We start from the raw sequence: 25,909 nt of genomic DNA, 5'->3' as shown, positions 1-25,909 counted from the left end.
CAAGTTTCGTATTTGTAAATACACTACTGGCCATTAAAATTGCTACACCAAGAAGAAATGCAGATGATAAATGGGTATTCATTGAACAAATATATTATACTCGAACTGACATGTGATTACATTTTCACGTAGTTTGGGTGCATAGATACTGAGAAATCAGTACCCAGAACAACCACCTCTGGCCGTAATAACGGCCTTGATACGCCTTGGCTTCGAGTCAAACAGAGCTTGGATGGTGTGTACAGGTAGAGATGCCCATGCAGCTTCAACACGATACCACAGTTCATCAAGAGTAGTGACTGGCGTATTGTGACGAGCCAGTTGCTCGGCCGCCATTGAGCAGACGTTTTCAGTTGGTGAGAGATCTGGAGAATGTGCTGGCCAGGGCAGCAGTCGAATATTTTCTGACTCCAGAAAACCCCGTACAGGACCTGCAACATGCGGTCGTGCATTATTCTAGGGTCGTAACACTTCTGAAATGTAACGTCCACTGTTCAAAGTACCGTCAATGCGAACAAGAGGTGACCGAGACGTGTAACTAATGACACCCCATACCATCACGACGCGTGATACGCCAGTATGGCGATGACGAATACACGCTTCCAAATGTGCGTTCACCGCGATGTCGCCGAACACGGATGCGACCATCATGATGCTGTAAACAGAACCTGGATTCATCCAAAAAAATAATTTTTTGCCATTTGTGTACCCAGGTTCGTCGTTGAGTACCCCATCTCAGGCGCTCCTGTCTGTGATGCAGCGTCAATGGTAACCGCAGCCATGGTCTCCGAGCTGATAGTCCACGCTGCTGCAAGCGTCGTCGAACTGTTCGTGCAGATGGTTGTTGACTTGCAAACGTCCCCATCTGTTGACTCAGGGATCGAGACGTGGCTGCACGATCCGTTACAGCCATGCGGATAAGATTCCTGTCATCTCGACTGCTAGTGATACGAGGCCGTTGGGATCCAGCACGGCGTTCCGTATTACCCTCCTGAACCCACGGATTCCATATTCTGCTAACAGTCATTGGATCTCGACCAACACGAGCAACACTGTCGCGATACGATAAACCGCAATCGCGATAGGCTACAATCCGACCTGTATCAAATTCGGAAACGTGATGGTACGTCTTTCTCCTCCATACACGAGGCATCACAACAACGTTTCACCAGGCAACGCCTGTCAACTGCTGTTTGTGTATGAGAAATCGGTCGGGAACTTTCCTCATGTCAGCACGTTGTAGGTGTCGCCACCGGCGCCAACCTTGTGTGAATGCTCTGAAAAGCTAATCATTTGCATATCACAGCATCTTCTTCCTGTCGGTTGAATTTCGCGTCTGTAGCACGTCATCTTCGTGGTGTAGCAATTTTAATGGCCAGTACTGTGTGTTTTCCTCTCCAGTACAGTATTTGCAAAGGCTCTAGTTAAACATTCTATTTTACAAATCAATACATTTAGGTATCAATTTGTGAATAAGAATAATCGCAAAATTATAACTTGGCAGCGCCGTTATCCAAAGCCTTACGAAATAATACAGAAGACCGAATAACTATTATTGAAATCTTTCCTATTTCTAAACTGTGTGAGACTCATAGAACAACACTCATATGCATTAAATAAGCGATACCTCGCCTTTCGACAAGTATAAATGAACTAATCGTCATCCATCGTCCTACAATCACATACAGAACCGTCCGATAACCCGAGTCACGAAAGCTCGTTGCTAACTGATCTATATTCCACACATTGAAGACCTATACTGAAGTTGATTAACACCCCTGATAACATTACAGTGTTCTTGAGTTAAGAGATCTCCAAGATCCGTGAATCAAAATGGAGCGCAGTGACAACGCGTTTACTAAGATATGTCTTAGTAACATTATGACACATGACGTAGTATTACGGATACAAGTATATCTCTTGATCCACCATAGGCTGTGGGAGGAACTTACCGTGTTGGGGTCGTCCACCAGAGGCACGGAGGTCAGTGCGGAGTGTAATACCGCAGCATGACAGCACTGAATGCCCAACGGTCTCCTGTTCTCATGATCAGGCCGAACGGCGTTGTCTGCAGTAATGCTTCCCATTGGTTCCCACTGGCAAGACCGTCTCTTCGGGCTGACCCGTGACTTCCAAGAACATAGCACTGCCGCCTTGTTACTTAGTCGATGCTCAAGATAACATATTTGCTGATCCACGTGGCGCATTTGTGTGAGAACGCCTCTGGCAGGTTTCCTGTTAGTAGGTATGTGACCCCCGGTCTCGAACTCATGGATGGTGCTTGCACTTTAGACGAGATAACTGTCAGTATAATGGGTTATTGCACGTTTTAGATCTTGTCCGTACTGTGATGATTATTCCTCCTGGAATATTCTCCATGACCTTCCAATGACCCTGGGGACGGCATTTAACGGCCCGTCTAGCACACGGTTCACTGTATCGAAGTCTGTGCACTGGCTGCACGTATTGACGTGGAAAATTATTAACCGCACCATAATGCTCCCGTATACCTCAAATACTCTGTATCAAAGGCACACGACAAGCATCCTAACTCAAAAAAGTTTTACTTGGGATCTGAGCCCGCTCGCACTGTTGCAGGCACATTAAGTGGTTTCGTACTGGCTTGTCGCGTATGTCAGGTATTTTCGAGTTGTCCTGTCACGGTTGAGTCTGCTCAACATCACTATGACGTATTACTTTTTTGCGAATGCTGATGACCATTCATTTATGGACACGAATGTAGCTGGAGCACGTGGTGAACAACTGGTCATCTGGCAATGAAACTGCATCGACAGTGAAGTCACTTCCACGTGATTTCGCTGTCGTCTGTATGACGCCAAATGAAATTGTTGTTATTATTATTATTATTATTATTGTTATTACGAAACTATGTTCTCGCAAAAAATGTTACATGGTTTGTCTGATAAAATTGCCAGTGTAGTAGTGATAAATTAGTGAGTGATTCTAAACTATGTAACACAAACATTGAAACCTAGTCATTCTAAAAGCATTTCGTCTAGCACTACACTAATTTCTGAGAAGCGGACAGAAATACATGATATTTAATTTTAAAGTTGATTTCAGAAATTGAAAAGATTTACTGGCTGGTGATCCTCATATTACATGTGAATAGGAACATCTGTTAGCTAAATTTGTTGTAAGTCTTGTTAACTTTCTTTGTAGAGTATACTGAATTCGAATTTTCAACATTTAATATTTTTCATTGCAGTCAAACATTCTGTTTAGGAGTGTCACGTTGTCTTCACGATATTAAGCTGATGTAATAAAGCTGTAGCCTCAGAACTAACGAAATGTGACAACGAAGTGTTCGCAATGTCATTCTATTGAAGCTTGCTGAAAAGTAACAACTTTCTAACCTGAAAAACACGAGAAAAGGTAAGATAGTAACATACTTGTAACTACTAGGGAATGCATTGATTATACACATAAAAACCCACAATGTATTACAGACCACTGAAGAATAAAAGAAGCAAAGTGCGTGTGGCAAAAAATAAACTGCGTTTCATATCGTTGCAAAGATGGAGCATACCTCCAGGAAGTTGTCCACTTCTTTGAGTGATCAGGAGAGAGGTCTTCCTTCGGAACTATTCATTTTTCCAAATGTCGACATTTCGCCTGTCACTTTGCTGTGGTGCTCCTGTAAGAGCTTCAACAGTTGCCAATAAGCTCTTTCTTGATTTCAGCAGAAGATGTGCTGGCTGACGGCCATAAAAAAGGTGGGCTTCAGTAATCATATGCGTCCTTTCCTCACATCTGGCAGCTATCTCGCGTCTAATTTCAGGAGTGGCTATGCTAACAAGACAGTGAAGTTAATCTACAGGTGTAGGGCTTCAGCAACTCGTGACAGTACGGCAGGTCTCATTAAGCGCTAAATCTATGTTTTGAACCGTGACGAACGTGCATCTTCAGCGCTATCGCGCTAGTTCTCACGGTGAGTGGGTGAGCTCCCCATGTGGTATCTGTCAGTTTCCGCACTATGTTGTTTCTGGAGGCACTTTCCGTTTCTTGTTTAGGCATTGTTTCTTAAGTATGTAAGTGTACAATCCAAAGTCACGCCCAGATATTTCGGAGTCCGACAGTGTTCAAGAGAAATTGCTTCCCAAATGATATGAAGGGTTTTAGCTGCTTGTTTCTTCCTGAGATGGAATACAACGGTCTGAGTTTCGGCAGGATTTGGCAGCAGGTGGTTTTCATTATTGTAGATGTTCACAATTCTGTTTGCTGTCAACAATTTTCGTTGTCCAAAGTATGCTGTTCCTACCTTATGGCGAACTCGAATGGCGGCTGGTACTGCCCTCTTTGCCTTCGCTGCTGCTATATCGAGTCAGACCAATATGACAATCCCCTTTTTTCCTTGAATTTCGCAGTTGTTGTTGTGGATGATACTAATAGGTGATGGATTTATGTAAAATAGCAGTTTCTGGAAATCAGATACATGCAGGATAGTTTATGACGGGACGTTCAGACGGGATGCACGCAGATACCGGTTTCATTCGTGTAACATGGAACATCCAATGTATATTTCAATAAAAGCAAGGACTGGTGCGTGCTTTTGTCTCATACTATCACTGCTTACAGTCTTCGTTCTTCCACACTCTAAATCGAAAATTTCTTTGTCTGAAGAGGAGTATAGCATACCATACACAATCTGTAGCATTTCCGTTTAAACATTGCCCGTCGACCTCCGACAATCTGCGCTCACTTATACCACCTTCCACGCTAATAGTTAATTCTTAGCGCTCTCTACATCAACCTTCGGTGCCTCTCGTGTATCGTGCAACTAACCAGGCCGAAAAACATTATTAATCTTTAGCACAATTGTCTTTCAGTTGTTCACATTCCCTATTCCTCTGAGTTTATATAGATATTACCCTTGCATAGCACTCAAGCAATAGAAAATGTACAGTATTTTACACATAAATTCAAGTATGTCACATTACATGGATGGCATCAAAAAAAGACAAGTCTACACCATACTACGCAAGCCAACTAACGGTGTACGGCGGGGGGCACTTCGGATAGCCTCTATCCTGTTCCACACGCGAGTGACGCGTGGGAAGAATGATTGTCGGTAAGCCTCTGGATTGGATCTAATTTCCCGAATTGTTTCGTCGTGATCATTCCTCGAGATGTATGTGGGAGGAAGTAATATTATCGCAGAAAATGCTGATTAATACAGTCACCGTGGTGTAGTGGTTGTGATACAAGACTGTTGCATGGAAGGTCGTGATTTCATAACTCACCTGAACCGTAAAATTTTAATTTCTATATTCGGTTCGAGTACATTCTAGAAGTATCCACGAATGTCAAGAATCATTGTAGTGGAATGTTCTGTAACTGTATATATACCGTATGTGTTCTGGCCGGTTCCCGGGTTCGATTCCCGGCGGGGTCAGGGATTTTCTCTGCCTCATGATGACTGGGTGTTGTGTGATGTCCTTAGGTTAGTTAGGTTTAAGTAGTTCTAAGTTCTAGGGGACTGAAGACCATAGATGTTAAGTCCCATAGTGCTCAGAGCCATTTGTTTTGGCCGGAGGCAGTTCGCTTCGTACTCTTGTATGTGCAAGTGCTGAATAAACCTTCGTTAAGTGAATTTAGTGTTTGTCATTCATCTAATGACACCTTCTTCTACGTGACAATATGTTGTTCAACTGTTCTACATTTACATCTACATCTACGTAGATACTCCGCAAGTTGTAATACGGCACGTGCGGAGTGCATCCCGTACCACTGCTAGTCATTTCTTTCCCTGTCCACTCGAAAATAGAAATTTCTATAATAAACCTCTCCGTGATGGGCAACGTCTCTCTTGCAACGTCTGCCGCTGGAGTTTGTTGAGCATCTCTGTGGCGCTCTCGAGCCGACTAAAGAACCCGCTACGGAACCCGACAGTAACTGTTGGACCTTCTCTCTGTCCTCTACCTCGTAAGGAAGCCACACTGGTGAGCACTACACAAGAATCGGTCGAACAAGCCCCTTATAAGCCACTTACTTCGTGGATTAGTTACATTTTCTTAAAATTCTTCCCGCGAATCACAGTCTGGCATCTACTTTTCCTATTATTAGTTCTATATGTTCATTTCACTTAAAATCGCTCTGGATAGTTACTCCTAGATATCTGAGTGTAGATACTTTTGCCAGCAGATACTTTTGCCAGCAGTTTGCATCAATAGTGTAGTTGTGCAGCAGCGGATTTCTTTTCCTATATACAGGGTGTTACAAAAATGTACGGCCAAATTTTCAGGAAACATTCCTCACACACAAATAAAGATAAGATGTTATGTGGACATGTGTCCGGAAACGCTTGATTTCCATGTTAGACCTCATTTTAGTTTCGTCAGTATGTACTGTACTTCCGCGATTCACCGCCAGTTGGCCCATTGAAGGAAGGTAATGTTGACTTCGGTGCTTGTGTTGACATGCGACTCATTGCTCTACAGTACTAGCATCAAGCACATCAGTACGTAGCATCATCAGGTTAGTGTTCATCACGAACGTGGTTTTGCTGTCACTGCAATGTCTACAAATGCTGAGTTGACAGATGCCCATTTGATGTATGGATTAGCACGGGGCAATAGCCGTGGCGCGGTACGTTTGTATCGAGACAGATTTCCAGAACGAAGGTGTCCCGACAGGAAGACGTTCGAAGCAATTGATCGGCGTCTTAGGGAGCACGGAACATTCCAGCCTATGACTCGCGACTGGGAAAGACCTAGAACGACGAGGACACCTGCAATGGACGAGGCAATTCTTCGTGCAGTTGACGATAACCCTAATGTCAGCGTCAGAGAAGTTGCTGCTGTACAAGGTAACGTTGACCACGTCACTGTATGGAGAGTGCTACGGGAGAACCAGTTGTTTCCATACCATGTACAGCGTGTGCAGGCACTATCAGCAGCTGATTAGCCTCCACGGGTACACTTCTGCGAATGGTTCATCCAACAATGTGTTAATCCTCATTTCAGTGCAAATGTTCTCTTTACGGATGAGGCTTCATTCCAACGTGATCAAATTGCAAATTTTCACAATCAACATGTGTGTGCTGACGAGAATCCGCGCGCAATTGTGCAATCACGTCATCAACACAGATTTTCTGTGAACGTTTGGGCAGGCATTGTTGGTGATGTCTTGATTGGGCCCCATGTTCTTCCACCTACGCTCAATGGAGCACGTCATCATAATTTCATACGGGATACTCTACCTGTGCTGCTAGAACATGTGCTTTTACAAATACGACACAACATGTGGTTCATGCACAATGGAGCTCCTGCACATTTCAGTCGAAGTGTTCGTACGCTTCTCAACAACAGATTCGGTGACCGATGAGTTGGTAGAGGCGGACCAATTCCATGGCCTCCACGCTCTCCTAACCTCAACCCTCTTGACTTTCATTTATGGGGGCATTTGAAAGCTCTTGTCTACGCAACCCCGGTACCAATTGTAGAGACTCTTCGTGCTCGTATTGTGGACGGCTGTGATACAATACGCCATTCTCCAGGGCTGCATCAGCGCATCAGGGATTCCATGCGACGGAGGGTGGATGCACGTATCCTCCCTAACGGAGGACATTTTGAACATTTCCTGTAACAAAGTGTTTGAAGTCACGCTGGTACGTTCTGTTGCTGTGTGTTTCCATTCAATGATTAATGTGATTTGAAGAGAAGTAATAAAATGAGCTCTAAGATGGAAAGTAAGCGTTTCCGGACACATGTCCACACAACATATTTTCTTTCTTTGTGTGTGAGGAATGTTTTCTGAAAGTTTGGCCATACTTTTTTGTAACACCCAGTATATGCGGAATATGTTACATACGTATGGAAAAGACAATAAAAGAATAATTGCGCCTCAGATCTGAAGGGAACCATAGATTATAGAGGAAAACAGAGATCAAAATATATCCAACAAATAATTGAGGCGGACGCACCAGGCAGAATACTGAGGGCTGAAACAATCAGTTGAACGTCGTGTATGAGACTGATGTATCTGCGACAGCATTGGTACCTGGGGCATGCAAGCCACATGAAATTGGTTTGGTCATATTTTAAAAATAAAAGAATTTCATCGGATAACTAATTGGAAATAACTGAGAAGCGAAGAATGAGAGTTCTCTGGGAAATACGTGCGCAGTTTGATGACAGTACGTATGCTGGAGAAGTGGGCGGCGGCTGAGTCACCCAGCTCACGGAAGACACTCGTCGCCATGGTTTGTCGGCGCAGCAGCAAAACAGCTCGGCGGAGGGGCTGGGTGGGGCAGACGCACGCGGCGTCATTCTGCGACCTTGCCGCGACACGTCACGACGCCCCCAGCAAGGCAAATAGGAAAAGCTGCGTCAGACGCTCCGCAGCAGTCTGTGAATGGCCGTCCACGGCTGTGAAGCTCCCCGTGATGACAAGCTTTTTACTGATCTCTGGAGCGGCTCCCAAGTAGGCGAACTTGGTGTCCATGGTATGTGACTCCAGTGGAAAAGAATACACTCTTACATTCATTGTGGCTAGGAACTAAACAGCCTCCGGAAACCACCTTGAGGAACTTTTTCCGTGCCTGAAATACGTACTGTGTCACTTCATGAAGCATGCTGGCTGGAGGCTGATAGGAAAGTATACTAGGTCTTCACTTCGCATCCCGGACATGTTCTGTGATTGACGAATCAGGGGTCTGGGCGGGCCACTGAAGGATCTGTACGCCGGCCGAAGCGGCCTTGCGGTTCTAGGCGCTGCAGTCTGGAACCGCGAGATCGCTACGGTCGCAGGTTCGAATCCTGCCTCTGGCATGGATGTGTGTGATGTCCTTAGGTTAGTTAGGTTTAAATAGTTCTAAGTTCTAGGGGACTTATGACCTCAGATGTTGAGTCCCATAGTGCTCAGAGCCATTTGAAGGATCTGTACTTTCCTCAAAGCATCTGTGATGTGAACTGCATTTCCATTTATCTTTGTTCGTGATCCACCACCTAGCTAACTAAATGGACCCATTTTTAAATTACATTTTTGTAACAAATTTATAAAATTCATACATTTTTATTGCTGTTCCTTAAAATACTAGTGTATGCTTATTACCTTAACAAAGAAATAAAAACTTAAAAATAAAAGTAAATCCCAGCTGAACTTTGGAAAAATGTCAGCAAAATATCTTTGAAGAAATATGGATAAATGAAAGAATTCCAGATTAATGGAAGACTGCTCTCATTATCCACTTCATTAGACAAGGTCCAAAACTACAGAGGGCTCTCACTCCTAGACGTAACAGACCTACTAAACAGAGCAGAGTTCCAATTAGATCATCAAGTTAAAGTATACCAAGCGGGTATCAGGATGATGACGATGTTGATGTTTGCTTTGTGCGGCGCTCAACTGTGTGGTCATCAGCGCCCGTACAAAGTCCCAATTTGCACACTGACCAATTTTTACACAATCCAATGTAGCCAGAGTCAGAAATAATGGTGATGATGATGAAATGATGAGAACAACACAAACACGCAGACCCTGGGCAGGGGTATCTGGAGAGGAAGGTGCTGTCCAGAACAAATCCTAAACCTCAAAAATTTCATGGCCTGCCAAAAATGAAGAGCAAAGTCACATGTTATAACTCTCATTGACTTTTAAAAGGCATACGTCTCAACAGACTAGGAATCCCTCATCTCTACACCAAAATAATTAAATCTGGACAGCAAAACCACAAACCTAATCAGAGAAACTTACCAACACACACTCCACACTCAATTTCATAGCAGTACACTCCGACACTTCAGATAAAATCTGGTGTACGGCAAGGAGATGCACCCTCCCTGCTGCTATTTAACTGCGACCCAGAAAATGTATTCAGACAATGGAACACGAAGATCCATGATGGAATCCGACAGGGAACAAAAAACAAATTCATTAAAGTCAATTGTCTAGCCTTTGCAGATGATACGGGCCAAGAAGCCGAAACCTGGAAGAAACCAAAGAACAGACACTCGAATCACAAAAACAAGCAGCAACAACAGATCTCAAAATCTCCTTCGAAAAGACCATCACAATGACAAATATAAAAAACACACAAACATTTTAAATCGGCAGAACAAAAAGTAAAGTTCGTGAATGAATTCAAATATCTTGGAGAATCGATCAGCTGGAATGCTCTCAAGAAAAAGGCAATGTAATATAGAAGAAGTAAATTGTAAGTGTCCTACCAACTCGCCAAAAACACAGGTATCACAAAATCCCTCTCTTGGAATGCAGAAATAAAACAGTATAACACAGTAACTAAACCGGAAGCCCTGTAAACAGCTGAAACACTGTCCATCACCAACCATGGCGCAGTTGAGAGGCTGAAGATCAATGAAAGGACGATATAAAGAAACATCCTTGATCCCAGATTCCACAACAAACTAATCGGCATCAGCAATGAAACTTTTTACCAAACTACGGAAAAACTCTCAGACACATCGAGAAAAAGCACAATCGATATTTATAGACACATTTTCCGCATGAACTCAAATACATTGACAAAAACAAATTTTTACTACTTCTGCACCAAAAAGTGATCAAATTGGTTTAAGAAAACGGAGAAGGACTTAAGAGATCTCCCAATCACACAAAAATATGCTCACAGATAAAACTGCAAAAAAAAAAAAAAAAAAAAAAAAAAAAGCTGAAGACAAGAAAGAGAGATTCCAAGTCAAAATGAAAACCAGACGAATGATCTAAATCTCTGGAGAAGAAAGGAAAGCAAGGTCAAAGAGAGCGAAACAATGCTGGACTAATAGAAAGACACAGAGCATTAAAAATGATTTATTTAACGTACCCCAAAGTCGGGTGAAACGAAAGAACAAAAAGAAGAACGTTAGATTTTGAAACTAGATAAATTGAACTCAAGGCTGATTAGGAAAGGAAAAAAAGAAAAAGGTTAGGACAGAATGTGCAAGAGTCCACCATGAATTCCATTCGAGATTTAAGGGCCTTGGTAGTGCACATAGAGCCGCTGGCCTCTGCGTGGTATACTGATTTCTAATTCTCGTGACAGATTGATTGTGGAGAAGCATCTTCGCATTAACGTAGAGTCTCTCCCTTAAGTCTGTCTACAATGCTATTGTGTTATAATTTCTATTCTGTTCTGATGTAATCTAAACTCTTGCACTGTTCCACGTTCCTGGTTGTTGTATTTAATTTCTATCTGTGTCTACTACTATTTCTGTATTATAGACAGTGCAGGTACAACGTGCCTATTTAGGGCACGACGTGCCAAGGTTATAGCTACCTGTGGTGAACAGATGTTATTTCTTAGTGTCTTTTGTTTGCATTCACTTGGCCATCGATCTGTTATTAATTTGATGCTGTGTGCTCCATTTTATATTCTATTTCGTCGCTCATTAACTGTCAATCTTAACTGTCAGAGCATATTATTTTCGTTTTATTCTGTATCAGCTACATCCCATAGGTCAGATTCATCTCGGATGATTGTCGGTCTAGTTCTACTGCGCAGTCTAGTTTGTATGTATTTGTCGTATCCATTTGCCTAGATCTCTCGTAGATTCGTAGATGTCGTCGTACTTGCTGCACATACCATTATTCCAGGAGTTGTAGACGTACGCGCCTCGAGAATCGCTGCTTCTTGTTATCTCTCAACAGGTCGTCTGCGACCACTTTGGCGCCTATTTCACTGCCACAAACAGAAATGAGGCTCACCGCTGAATACCACAGAATACCATTCAATGCTCCAGTTGATTCTAGCTTTACACCGTACAATCTTTCGTTGTCTGTTGTGTGGTGTCAGAGGTAAACGATGCGTGGCAGTCCGAGCTCTCAAACCAGCATACAGTAATCTAGAAGTATGTTGTGCTTGCAGTTGCAGGCGGCGAATACTAGGTAGACAGACACTAAGACATACAGCTGCATAGCTAAAATTCAGGTACATGCAATTTACAACTTTCACATGTAGTAAATCTGACAAAGACAATAACTGATGCTTCACTTCTGTTGGAATTACAGTGGTTTGTCTCACTTAATATTGTCCTTGATTACGGGTAGCTGCTTCTAGGTACTGATGATAGCGGCGCTGGCGTCGATGACAGGTTTCTACGTTTCGGCGAGTCCTCTTCGGCTCTCCGTGTGCGCCGACTGAGGAGGCGCGGAAGAGTGCAATTTGCTCCGTTGATGTAAAATTTGATTTATCTCGAGATCTGTCTTTTGTTAAGCGTATGTAATCGTACCAGGTTAAACTAATGTATGCTCCGAATTGGCAGAACAAAGTGTACTGTAACACTCCCTGTGTTGTAATGGCTGTATAGTAATGTTTCCAAAGCAAATAAATTAAAAAAAGTTGCTTCGTTATGTATATTATCATTATCGTCGATGTCTATCTTGATATGAAGCGTCACCCGTTGGTTTCGCGGCGAGTGACAGAGAATCTGGAGCAAGCACTGCGCCCTCTGGCGGCCAACATTGAGTTACCATATTCGACTGACTTTGTGGGGAGGCGGGAGGGGGGGCCCCTTGCAATCGGCGTAAACCAGGGGCGGTCAGGATTTCGGCTCGCGGGGCATGCCCGGGCCCGAGTGCCAAAATGGTCAGGCTCGCAGCACGTTTACGCCTCAGCCTAACGCTTATGCAAATTGAGAATCCTCATCCATCTCTTCTGCCATTCTCGTTCACTTTAAAGAATTGTGAAGACAGATCGCCTGATCGCCTCTTTTTGTGCAAACATCCACTGGACCTGCGAACGTCCTTCATACCATGAACAAACAGCGAAGGGTAAAACAGCAGTGATACCACAATTCGGGCGAACTCAGAGAGTTGTGCCAACCGAAAAATGACGCGCCGAATGCTAAATGAAATTCCGTACTGCCTGAGTACTTCCGTACCAGTAAGAGGCCCGCACACGCTGGACGCGTGAAGTTTAGTACTCCATGGCCGGCCCTGGCATAAACTCTCCCGATTCTACATAACATCATATAGACAGCTAGTTATGTACCACGATGTCTAGCTGGTTTTGTTTCTGTCTCTCGACAACGTCAACCTGGCCTCAATGTATAAGAACATGTTTAAAACAGATCTGTAGATGTACATCAATGAAATAAATCGGTAGTCTGAAGATAATTTTTGTAATCGTAGACTGCAACGAAAGGGGCAAATTCTACTGGATCATTGCTTTTATCTGCGGCTGCGTCGCACCCTATGGCTCCAGTAGTCTGTTTCCGACTGTTTGTGATGACACTCTGCTTGCAATCTCCACCCGGTTATCATCTGCTGTTGTCATCTATTCTTCAGAGCCAGCCGAAGAATTCAACTATCTTCTCGTGGTGCGGTCCTTCTGCAACGACCTGTGTCTGTTCTGGCCACACCGTTCCCCTGAGCCCATCTCGCCACAACTTGCACTGCAGTCGTTGTATTACAGCCTGTCAGTATGATGCCCGTTATGTTCCTCATACCAATGATTCGGCTTTTCTCGGAATCTGAAATATGGCAATACACAACACGTGCCCAAACTCTGGACGTCTTGCGTTACGCTCTACAACAAAATTGTAGAAATGGCTTTTTTGTACATTGGAAATAAGCTCGCATAAAGATGACATTTAAATCAGCACATTCGACGGCCATGGAAGTACCAGTTTGGTAGCGTCCTATCAAGGTGCTGATAGTGCAGCACTTCCCATTTTCGCCAGGGTAGCTCTGTACTGACAATTCCAATTTGACGGAACAACAGTGAAGAATATCAAGCATTGCCCCAGAATGATCGCTAAAAAATAGCGATGACTAGTAGTTTCCGCTGTAAAATACGTTATTTTCTTTCCTTCTTTTGTTTCAGTTTTTAAGAATCATTTTGCAATAAACGAAAATGAGCTACAAGAGACAGAAGGTGGCAGTGGAAGTCCCGTAGCGACAAAGCGAGTTGATGCCACAGTAAGGACAAGACAGTACTGTTTGACTCGAAAAGAATTTAAATCCTGTCCATATATATACTCGCTCTGATTTTACGTGTTTTTTTCCTCACACACTTCAAGTGAATATCGATCTCACCTGCAAGTGATTATCGGTATGGTACACTCAGCACATTCTCGACTTGATTGTGTATGTCCGTCCTCGACCAGCTGAGCAAAATGTCTAGATCTACAGGTCCCACTTAAGCGAGGATAGTGTGGGTATATTTACTGCAAAGTAAACCCGTCTTATGAAAATTACTGCTGCGCGTTGAAGTTTTCTACGCTTAAAACATTAGTCAGTGTATTGTCTTGTAATTGTTCGCCTGTATCTCAGGTGGCGTAGTGTGAAAAGAGAATAGCTTTGATCTGATCAAATTTTTTTTTCGCTATCAAGGATACCTAAACGTTATTTACAGACTATGCTATTGGAAAGTAACAAAAGTCTACGAAGCAATGAATTAAAGTAAAACTTCTGCAAGATTATAATGTACGTCAATAATTTTAAATTTGCGTGTATGTTCTTTTATCTAAGCAGTGTAAAAAATAAATACGTTAGCGCGTGCAGATAAATATTAATTGCCTCATTAATTTTCTTCCACTAATAGACTAATTTAAAAACGCTCCAAAAACCAGTGTGCATATCCTATATTCCAGCAGAAAAATGTGAGTTTAGGAATGGTAATGATAAAGTTATAATTAAAACTTAGAAAACATGAAGATACGAGACAAATCTTTTCTTTGTTTACTGCAGTTCTGATATACACTGAAGTCCCCGTGCAAATGCACTGCGTCGCGAGGACTTAAGCGTGTTGTAGGACTGCATACCACACATGTACCTGTAAGTAAACAACAAAATTAATTTCGTGGTGAATAGTGATGATTTTTTTCTGCTACAATATAGAATCTGAATATTGATACTTGGAGATATTCTTTAGGTTAGTCTGTGAGTGGAAGGAATTTAATAAAGGAATTGATATTCAAGTCATAGAAGGCTCATACTCAGAGAATGAGCGTAGAGGAGCAGATGCAGGACACCTGCTAGCCGTTCCAGGCAGGGTCCTCGTGCAGGTGGTTTGACGGTGTCCTCCTCCGACCTGCTATGAAGTGTCGAGTGTGTATCTGTCGTGAATGACTGTGATGAGCGTTTCTACAGTTCTGTGTCGTCCGAACAAGACACAGCCAGGACAAAAGCACCGCAGGCGCAGGGATGCGAGTTGGTGCCAGTGCCATACAGACTCGCCACTTGCGCGAGTTCCACCAGCGTCACGGGCGGCGCTGAGGATGAAAGATATCCACTTCGCCTCGGCCAACTGCCGGCCGAGTACAATCAACACCGACTCAAAGGAAGGCCTCGGCGCTTGTTCGTGACGTCACGTCAGCTAGGCACGGCGAACGCCAGGTCTGTTGCAGGCATACTCATAATGGTGGTGTCTCCGACTCTGACACAGGAAAATGTGAAACTATTGGCGGTAGTTGAACAACACACATTGTTTTGAGAGATTTCTGCAATCAATTAATTGTGTAATTCATTACACTTCTTAACAAATAGTGTACTCCTGAACTTAAATTTCCACCTGTTTTAAGGATTGACATACAAAAACAACTTCACGGTCCAGCAGCAACAGAATTCATACTTCTTTACCTTATTTGTAAATCTGAGGAACTTACGTTTGTACTGGGTTGCTTTCACAAGAAACTGTGAACATACTGGTGCTCTTCTTCAGGTATCTTGGTTGACTATGGGGTGAGGAGCACTGAATGTTAATGAAATATCTTGCGATTGTACATGTTGGGGCAAGGGGTGGGGGCAGAAGAAGAGGCAAAAGAGGGATACTTGTTTCATCAAATAGAATTTTTTTAGCTAATTAAGTTTCTCCTTTCAGTCGCAAGAGGGTAATATTTGTCTTTTCTAATGTGCATGTTTAAAAAATTTAAGCTCAGCAATATTTTCGATGTATGAAGCTATTTTGTTTCCTGTTTAGAATTCCTTTCGTTGAAAACGACTGTAATCTAATGACTGGCAACAGTTTGACATTTACACATGTAAATTAGTTCACATTTCCAGTGACGATGTCAAACGAAAATAAATAAATAAATAAAAGAAACGAGTTAATTGTAAGGGGGTTGGGGTAAGTTTCGATAACAAAATGGATCAAGTAAATATAATAGTTACTTGAATGTAAAATCTCCGAAGCTTGCAATGGGGCAAAGCATCTTTTCATGTAGCTTTACGATAGTAAGAAAATCGTTCATCTAAATAAAACTGCAGAATCCAAAACAATACCAAACATTTTGTCCAAAAATAAGAGATTTATAGTGATAAGCACGCCCAGGCGTTTCTGTCTGCAACAGATCTGGCGTTCGCCGTGCCTAGCAGACGTGACGTCACCAACAAGCGCCGAGGCCTTCCTTTGAGTCGGTGTTGGTACAATCCGTCAATGACCGGATGACAATGCACAGAAGCCTACTTGGAACATAGAAGAGCAGCTCTCGCCGACTTGGTTATAGAGCATCGTCCAGGGCTGACTTAGACAGGGAACGTCGTTTAATGAACTCGTAGAAGTGAACAGACAGCTGTTGAACATTGCATTTGCTATGCACTGTGAAGTTTACCTACGATTATTTGCACTTAGCCATTGAGGGCCTTTTTTTGTTATATTACATGCAGTGTTGCAGACTTCATTATTGAACAAGTCACAAATATAAGTAAACCCTTTTAACTTATTTGTGTGACTTTGTTACTAGTTTGTTGGAGTATTGTAGAAGCTTCATTCTCCTATCCTGTTACCTGACCCTGGGGCACAGCTGTGTAATATGTCAAGCAAAAATTGTCTTAGTGGTGCACTGCACCAGAAGCCGTTTCACGAACTCACAAACTCGGCCTACCGTAACAACAGTGGTAATTCGGCCTCCACAGTAGTAGCCACGTGGGCTTTACAAAACTGGTGACGAGGGCTTACAAAAACAATGTAATGTTAGGTTTGTGTTGCTGTGGTGAACTGAAGCGAGAAGGTGAAACGCGGTGTCGGCACGTAGCCCACTCCTCTCGTATAACACAAAGGGGTTCGCCGAGCTTAACGCCCACATTCGACGGACGGATTATCATCAGCAGTGTCACATGCACTCACTCCATGAGACCCTTTGGAGAGATTTTGAATGTAATCCGGGTAGTTGACGCAAACTTTGGTGATCAGGAACCTTACACCACCATCTCTCCTCGGCTTGCCACCCAAATGTTATTAGTGAAAATTTGCTACCACCGGGATTCGAATGGGTTTTCTGCAAGCCCAGTGCCACCGCTCAGGCGTGCGTTAGCGACCTTGACTAAAGAGGTGGGTAGCTGATATTATTTATACTGTATTTATAAGATAAGGGCTGATAAATTCGGTAGTCTCGGGAGGGTGCTGTGATTTTTTTTTTCCCCCTCAAAGGAGCCAAAAGGGCTGTTTGAGATCCGACTCATTAAAGGTTTGCAGATATTTTCAGTCAAATGCCCCAGCAGGCTACAAATGAACTTAAGATTGTTGGATTAGGAGAGTGAGAAAATGAAAGATGAAAGGTTAGAATGTTCAGGATCCCACCATGATTGTCATTCCAGATGCAAGGTTGACAGGAAGACAGAAGGAAGCCCGATTGAAAACGTTTGGGAGGGAACTTCCAGTCCCGGCATTTGCCTGATAACGAAAGGAAACTTTCCAAAAATGCTGGTCATAATCGGGGGATTGGGGTTGTTTTACTGTACTTTCTGGGACAAGGAGACCCTCTACGCAAGTGATTAAACAACTATATCACGTAGCACAAAGAAAACTTCTCATATAGTTACTTGTCTTACTGCTAAACACCATATAAACTGACAAAATACTGGGTGTTTCAGGCGAAGCAGTAAATATTTTAGGAACTAACAATGTAAACTTACTCGAATAAAACAAACGATATAAAAGTTGCTCAACTTTTATTGATTACAGAGATACAGCTGTTAGAGTGTAACCCAAATAACTATCCCCAGAAGGTACATGGCTCTGAGCGCTATGGGACTTGACTTCTGAGGTCATCAGTCCCCTAGAACTTAGAACTACTTAAACCTTCTAACATAAGGACATCACACACATCCATTCCCGAGGCAGGATTCGAACCTACGACCGTAGCGGTCGCGCGGTTCCAGACTGTAGCGCCTAGAACCGCTTGGCCACCCTGGCCGGCCCCAGAAGGTATAAACCAAATGCAAATTATAAAGTTCAGTTTCATGAAGTCCACCTCCTACTTCGATGCACTTTCGAATTCTCTTTACACTGTCACGTGTAGCTCTTCCAATGACTTGTTAGCGTTCAGTTATGGAGGCAGCAGTATTCATAAAACTAACACTCAATTCCTGTTTTGCGTATACTTTTCCTTTGTAGACTTCGACTTTCACTCATCCCTAGAGACAAAACTCTGAAGAGGTAAAGATGTTGGTGACCAAGAAACGTGACAATTTCTACCGATCCATCTTCAAGGGAATGTCAGATTTAGCTAAGGTGTCGTCTTGGCGACCACAGTGCGCAAGGGTCCCGTCATGCTGGAAGAACATACCCATCCTTGTAGCCAAAGGAACCTCTTTCATTAATACTGGAAGGTCGTTTTCAAGAAAGTGTAGATAATAGGACCATGTAAGACGATGTGATAACACACCAGTTCTTATCAACTGATTGTTTATCGTACCACACCGCCCATTTACAGAGAAGCTTTCTTGGAAGTGAGTCGCCACAAAGGCATGTGGCTTTTCGTCAGACCAACTACGTCAGTTATGAGTGCTGCTGATATCGTTACAAGTGGCTTCATCAGTATCAATGTCGTTACTCGGCGTTTTGCGAACAGGCAGCGCCAGAATTCCAGTTGTATACTTTCATCTCCAACTCGAAGGTGTTGAATCCGCTCTAAATGACAACAACAGAGGCCGTGCATACGTAATGTGCCATATATTTTTATATATGGAACACAGCTACGTGTAGAAAGTCTGTGTGTGCCAGTTGAAGAATTACATCAGTGGTCGTTAAACTTTTTTGGTTAAGAGTCTATATTGACATTATGGGGAGGCGTCTCTGGCCGCGGATGTACCGATCTTGTTGATTAAATCCTTCCAAGTGTTTGCTGCCTTTTATTAATTCTATCACGACAAGCTCGTTTATTCATTTTTTCCAATTTTAAGTGATCCTTCAATGATGGTTCAATTTTTCGTAAAAATGTCGATGAAATTATGTTGCCCACGTCTATAGACATAAGCTACAAAGTGTCTTAAGCAGCAAAAAATGGAAAGAATTTATGTAATATATATTTCTTCAACCTAATATTGCTGTGGGTCTATCAGAAAGAAAACTTTTGGATCATCATCAACTCGTAATCTACATAAATTAGCATGTTGTGAGCCTCCAACAGACTATCTGTAGTAAGGAAGCGTTAAGTTGACTGCCGAGCACGAAGTACCGATCGTTTGAAGTCGGCACCACTAGGAACACTTAGTGTCGAATGTATTCTGTTTCCCTCAGCAACCCCAAAGATGTGATTCTGTAATTTCCTGACGAAGTGTGAGTAGATGATTGATTAATAACAGTGCTTGTGCTTCTATCTAAGAGCATGATGCATTGTGAGACACGATCAAGATCTTTACTAAATATTTTGAATGTCATTTTTCTTCTACTCATTGCGTTGTACTACAATAACCTTAATTCAATTTCATGTTGCTTGCTATAAATATGCACAGCTTTTGAAGATGGCCACCTCTAATGTACATACATGTCTCCATATTACTTCCGTTTGAAATGCTTTCCATTGCAGCTGATCGGTACAGGTCACATAGGGTAGTTGTGTTGTCAGCATTGGAGGACAAAAATGAAACATTTTCCCTCTCACGAACTCTGCCGTGTTGCTTACGCCTCTGACCCTGAGATAAGCGGTCATTTTACTTAGCTCACTGCCGAACCAACGTCAATTATGTTTTCATAAGTATTTTTGTTTGTTGCTGAGCAGTAAAAACTATACTGTTCAGAAGCTCTTAACGTTAGCTGTCGTTCTGGATACAGCTGTTCGCTGCTGGATGCACATTTATTATCATAAAATAACACTGAGAATCGTGGGTCGCACGAATACTTAGTTAGGGTCGCATGCGGCCCGCGGGCCGCAGTTTTGCGACCGCTGTACTACATTCTACCAACTGTTCATTTGCACCATCAGATCAAATATGACTACTGGGCGCTGCAGCGGTCTCGCGTAATCTAATCAAGTCAAGAATAAACCCTCTTGAAGCTGAGACTCTGCGATTAGGAAATCGTCTATCATATTCTCTGCAAGCAGCAGGAGCGATTCCTTTACAAAATCTGAAAATACACCGTCCATTCACATTAAAACGACCACTGCCTGTGTGAGACATCACCGTGCAATAACCACTCGCACGTGGCAGCACTGGCAGAGGAACGTATACAAAGCGTCCCGGGGGGACGAGGGATACATTGCACCTGGCTTCCAACAAGGCACGATCATTGGCTTTCGGACCAAGGTGGAAGCATTTCCGCCGCGCGGAGGGGCCACACGGAGGGGCTGCGCGGTTAGAGACGCCATGTCACGATTCGCGCGGCCCCTCCCGCTGGAGGTTCGAGTCCTGCCTCTGGCATGTGCGTGCGCGCGCGCGCGTGTGTGCGTGTGTGTGTGTGTGTGTGTGTGTGTGTGTGTGTGTGTGTTGTCCTTAACATAAGTTAGTTTAAGTAGTGTGTAAGTCTAGGGACCGATGACCTCAGCAGAATGGTCCCTTAGGAATTCACACACATTTAGACATTTTTTGAAGCATTTCCGAAATGATTAGCTTTGTAAACTGTTATCGTGGCGCTGCGATTAAAGTTACTGTGTAAGGCAAAATGGCGCCATCCATAACCAGCGTCGAGGTAACTGGTGGTGGTGGTTAGTGTTTAACGTCCCGTCGACAACGAGGTCATTAGAGACGGAGCGCAAGCTCGGGTTAGGGAAGGATTGGGAAGGAAATCGGCCGTGCCCTTTCAAAGGAACCATCCCGGCATTTGCCTGAAACGATTTAGGGAAATCACGGAAAACATAAATCAGGATGGCTGGAGACGGGATTGAACCGTCGTCCTCCCGAATGCGAGTCCAGTGTGCTAACCACTGCGCCACCTCGAGGTAACTGTCGTGCACTACGGGTCATAGAAGACAGAGCTGAACGACGGCTGCGGAGATGTGTACGGGCGAATAGACAAGCAACTGTTAAGCAACTGACTGCCCAAATGAACCAAGGGGCTAGCGATAGTGTCCCTCAACGACCGTTCAGCGAAAGTTGAACAGGTGGCATTTTCAGGTGGCTCCATCGGACAGAAAGCAAACACCCTGCAACAGTCGGAAGGGTCAGGCCGGAGGAGGGAGCGTTACGGTCTGGGGAATGTTTTCGCTGCATCGTCTGCGTGATTTCGTCATTTTGGGAGTCACAATGGATCAAGACAAGCATGCATCTATCCTTGGGTACCATGTCCTTTCCTCATGCTGTTTGTTTTTCCTCAATATGATGGCATCTACCAGCAGGACAATGCAACGTCTCACACAGTTCACAGCGTGCGCGCATGGTTCGAAGAGCACCAAGATGTGTATACCGTACTCCCCCGACCACCAAACTCCCCGGCTTTAAAACCAATCGTGAATCAGTGGGACCACCTCTGTCGGACTGGATCCGCTGTCGAGAAACCTACCACAGCTGGCTACGGCATTGGAGTCTTCAAGACTCCACATCCCTGTAGGTATCCTCCAGAAACTTATTGACCCTCCTCCTGCACATCTAGCAGTGGTCCGCGCCGTAAAAGGTGGTTGTTGAGGCTTCCGACACGTGGTCACATTAATGCGACTGGACAGTGTAAGTGCCATGTTGGCACACTCACCATTTGTAAATACGTGTAGCATACTTAACACGTTTACTATCACGAGGCTGCCGGCGGCAACGCCAGTCTTCTGCTGTGGTACCTGGTGGCCGCGTGGCAGTCAACGATGAACTATACAGTAGAAATGGCCAACAGCCACAGTTGAATAACTCAGTTATTTAAAGTCAAGCACAGCTTCAGAACTCTAACTTCAAAATAAAAATTACAGGTGATAAATTAATGCACAGCAACTGGAGAGTGAAAAATTATCTTTGTAACCAATAAAAACTGGAGAATTAGTCTGTGCTAAAATATTTACTATTGCTTCTGAAGCACCCTGTATATAGCCTATATCGTATCGCTGTAATTAAATTATATACAAAGCGTGTGAGAAAAATTGTGAGATTGACAACAATGTGAGCTACCTGGCGACGCTGTGCCGTGCTGCTTATATGTAGGTCGGAGTATTCATCTTTTCCAGATGCTCGGTCCAAATTTCAGTTCCGTATAGCCGTAGGGAGAGGTGGGTGATATACAATATGTACAAGAGCCAAGAGGGAATAATAAGAACGAAATGCTCGGATTAAAAAGGTTATAAGACAGGGATGTAGTCTTTCGCCCCTACTGTCTAATCTGAACATCGAAGAAGCAATGACGGAAATGAAAGAAATATTTAAGACTGGAATTAAAATTCGGGGTGGAAAGATATCAGTGATAAGATTCGGTGATGATATTGGTATCCTGAGTGAAATTGAAGAAGAATTAGATGATCTGCTGAATAGAATGAACAGTGTAATGAGTGCAGAATATGGATTGAGAGTAAATCGAAGGAAGACGAAAGTAATGAGAAGTAACCGGAAATGAGAACAGCGTGAAACTTAATATTAGGACTGATGGCCACGAAGTAGATGAAGTTAAGGAATTCTACTACCTAGTCAGCAAAATAACCAATGACGGACAGACCAAGGAGGACATGAAAAGCAGTCTAGCACTGGCAAAAAGAACAGTCCTCGCCAGGAGAAGTCTACTAGTATCAAACAAAGCCCTTAATTTGAGGAAGAAATTTCTGAGAACGTACATTTGTAGCACAACATTTTATGGTAGTGAAACATGGACTGTGGGAAAACCGGAAAAGAACAAAATCTAAGCACTTGAGATGAGGTGCTACAGAAGAATGTTGAAAATCAGGTGCATTGATAAGGTAACGAACGAGGAGATTCTGTGCGGAATCTGAGAGGAAAGGAATATGTGGAAAACATTGACAAGAAGAAGGGACACGATGACTGGACATCTGTTAAGACATCAGGGAATGACTTCCATGATACTAGAAGGAGCTGTAGAGGGCAAAAACTGTATAGGAAGCCAGAGATTGGAATATATACAGCAAATCAATGAGGACGTAGGTTGCAAGTGGTACTCCTCTGAGATGTAGAGGTTGGCACAAGAGAGGAATTCGTGGCGAGGCGCATCAAATGAAGCTGTGTTTTTGTTTGTTAAGAAAATGAAACAGCAACGTTATGCAATCAAGTTTAACATAAAACTTGGGCAAACCGTGAGTGTGCCTTTGAAGAGTTGAGACAAGCACATGGGGAACATCCCTTGCTAAGAGCGTAGGTTTTTCGCTGGCACCAATGATTTTTGGAAGGCTGAGAACACCTTGAAGATGAACCTCCCTCGGAGGACCTTCAACTTCAAACACCGACGGAAAGTCAAAAGCGTGCGCGCTCTTGAGGGTGAGACTGATGTTTACAATAAGGATGATGTGTGACCTGTTAAACTTAAGCACTTTCACCATACATCAAATTTTGAGCGAATATTTGCTCATGCGACAGCTTTGCGCCGAAATGGTGCCGAAAAACCTCGCAACTGAGCGGAAACACAACTGAAGACACGTGAGCGTTTATTTTCTTGAGAGGATTTCCAATGACCACTACTGGCTCAGTCGTGTGATCACAGGTGATGAGTCCTGGATTTCTGGATAAAATCCTGAGACAAAGCTGCAAATTAGAGAAGTGGCACACTGAGACATCTAGACGAAAAAACCTAGAGTGAACAAATATTAAAACAATGCTGATTTGCTTTTTTTGACAATAGTGATATCGCCCATAAATAATTTGTTCCCCAGGTCAAACCTTCGCCAAGTATTTGACAAAGATGTCCTTGAAAGGCTGAGGAAACGGTGAATCGAGTGAGACTTGACATTGCATACGAGTCGGTGCTGCATCATGACAATGCCCCATGTCACATGGCAACTTCCGTCACAAAATTTTTGAGAAAAGAGCATTCCTGTTGTCCCATAGCTCCGCTATTCATATGATCTGAGACCTTGTTACTTCTTACTTTTTCCGAAATTGAAAAATGTCTTAAAAGAACGTCATTTGGGGCTCTAGAGAACATTAAAAAAATGTGACCGACATAGTAAAGACCCTCCCAGTTGAAGCCTTTCAGCGCTTCCTCCAAAACTGGGAGCAAAGATTCCGCCTGTGTATAGCGAACGAAGAGAACTACTTTGAAGGGGACAGTATTTTGTTAAAAAAGGAATACCTTGGGTAGATAAAAATCAATCTCATTACTTTTCTTATACACCTCGTAGAACGAGAAAATAATAATGATGTTAATAATCTCAGGTGAGGTTATTAGATAGCTTCCGTTTTTATACGTGTTTTTTGAATGAAATTTGCACTAACACTGGCGTCACGATGCGTCAGTGAGCCATGAGAGTGCCTGAAGTGTTGGCTGCTGGTGGTGACGCGCCTTGTCTCGTCCTGTTGCAGGCGCGGTGGGCGTCCGGGTGGAGCCCGCTAGGGGCGCTGGTGGCGGGCAAGGCGGCCGAGAAGCGGCGCGCCTTCGACGACTCCTTCATCGGGGTGAGTACTGAGTAACAGCTTGCGGCCTGTGCTACGCTTCCATGGTCTCAGTCAACTTACTTAGCTGTTTTACTAAATAGCCGAAATATCATGAAGCCTTTATTAATCAAGTCATTAACGTGAAACATGAAATTATGGGAACTCAGGTCCGCCTATTATGAGGAAAACTATTTTCTTCTTCTTCTTCTTCTTCTTCTTCAAGTCCCAAAAGCTTTCAGAACATTCGTGTCAACATCAGTCGGTACCTTTATTCACATCTACAACTTAGAAACCATTCAACAGCCAAGATCGCATAAAATATATGTATATTTTTTTCAATGTAAAATAACTGGTTTCAACATGCTATGCTGTCATCTTCACGTCTTCAAATCTTTTGTTGTAAAAGATGTTCATTTTACGTTGACTTCACGCACAAGATGTCAAGTGCATAAAAATAGCACTTTATAAAAGGTCTGTCATCGCTAAAACAAGAGATTTTAAAACCTGAAGACGACAGCATAGTCTGTTGAAACCGGTTATCTTAAATAAAAAAAAAAAACATTTTATGCGATCTTGGCTGTTGAATGGTTTTTAACACATAAACAGATCGCCCTTCAGCTCTCGCAGAATGAGAAAATTCAATCAATGTTCTGACTCCAATCACCCAGTCCAAATAGCTAGGCATAGAAACTTGAAATACTGAGAGGACTTCGTTTAAGAAGCGATTTTTCGAAATTTAACCTCTAATGGGATGAAAGGGGGTCGAAGTGTTTTTTTTAAAGACACGTCGCTCTTAAGGCAGTTTTAAAGCTGGACCTACGAAAATTGATTTTTGGTTTCTCCGTCAGGAATAAAGAAATATGGATTTCAGCATATTTGGAAATTCAACCGCTATGGGGGTAAAATGGTGGGTGAAGGTCTTCTTTGAAAATAAATCATTATAAAGAACTACTAAATTATTCTTAAAGCTACATCTATGAAAATTGGTACTTGACTTCTCCGTTAGAAATAAAACAATACATGTTTTAGGAAACTCAACTCTCTAAGACAGTGAAGCAGGGTATGAAAAATTTTATGAAATTATTTCATCATTAAAACATTTTCAAAGCTAAATCTATAAACATTTGTATTTTCTTCTCCGTCAGAAATAAAAGAAATAGGTGTTTTACTGTTTTTGGAAATTCAACAACTAAGGGAGTACAATAGGAGGTGAAAATTTTTAAGAAAATATTTCCTTACAATAAACATTTCTTAAAGG

At 43.0% G+C, this 25,909-nt stretch overlaps 1 protein-coding gene across 1 annotated transcript in view; it reads left to right on the top strand.

Moving 5' to 3' along the window:
* Positions 1-25,909, top strand: part of LOC126480704 (uncharacterized) — a 477,291-nt gene that overhangs the window by 362,126 nt on the left and 89,256 nt on the right. The window contains exon 4 of the mRNA XM_050103949.1: positions 24,580-24,672. Coding sequence (XP_049959906.1) covers positions 24,580-24,672 — 93 coding nt within the window. The remainder of the gene's footprint in view (positions 1-24,579; positions 24,673-25,909) is intronic.

This window comes from Schistocerca serialis, chromosome 5, assembly GCF_023864345.2.
Source record: "Schistocerca serialis cubense isolate TAMUIC-IGC-003099 chromosome 5, iqSchSeri2.2, whole genome shotgun sequence".
In the NCBI taxonomy this organism is placed as follows: domain Eukaryota; kingdom Metazoa; phylum Arthropoda; class Insecta; order Orthoptera; family Acrididae; genus Schistocerca; species Schistocerca serialis.
This window is presented reverse-complemented; position numbering and strand designations above follow the sequence as displayed.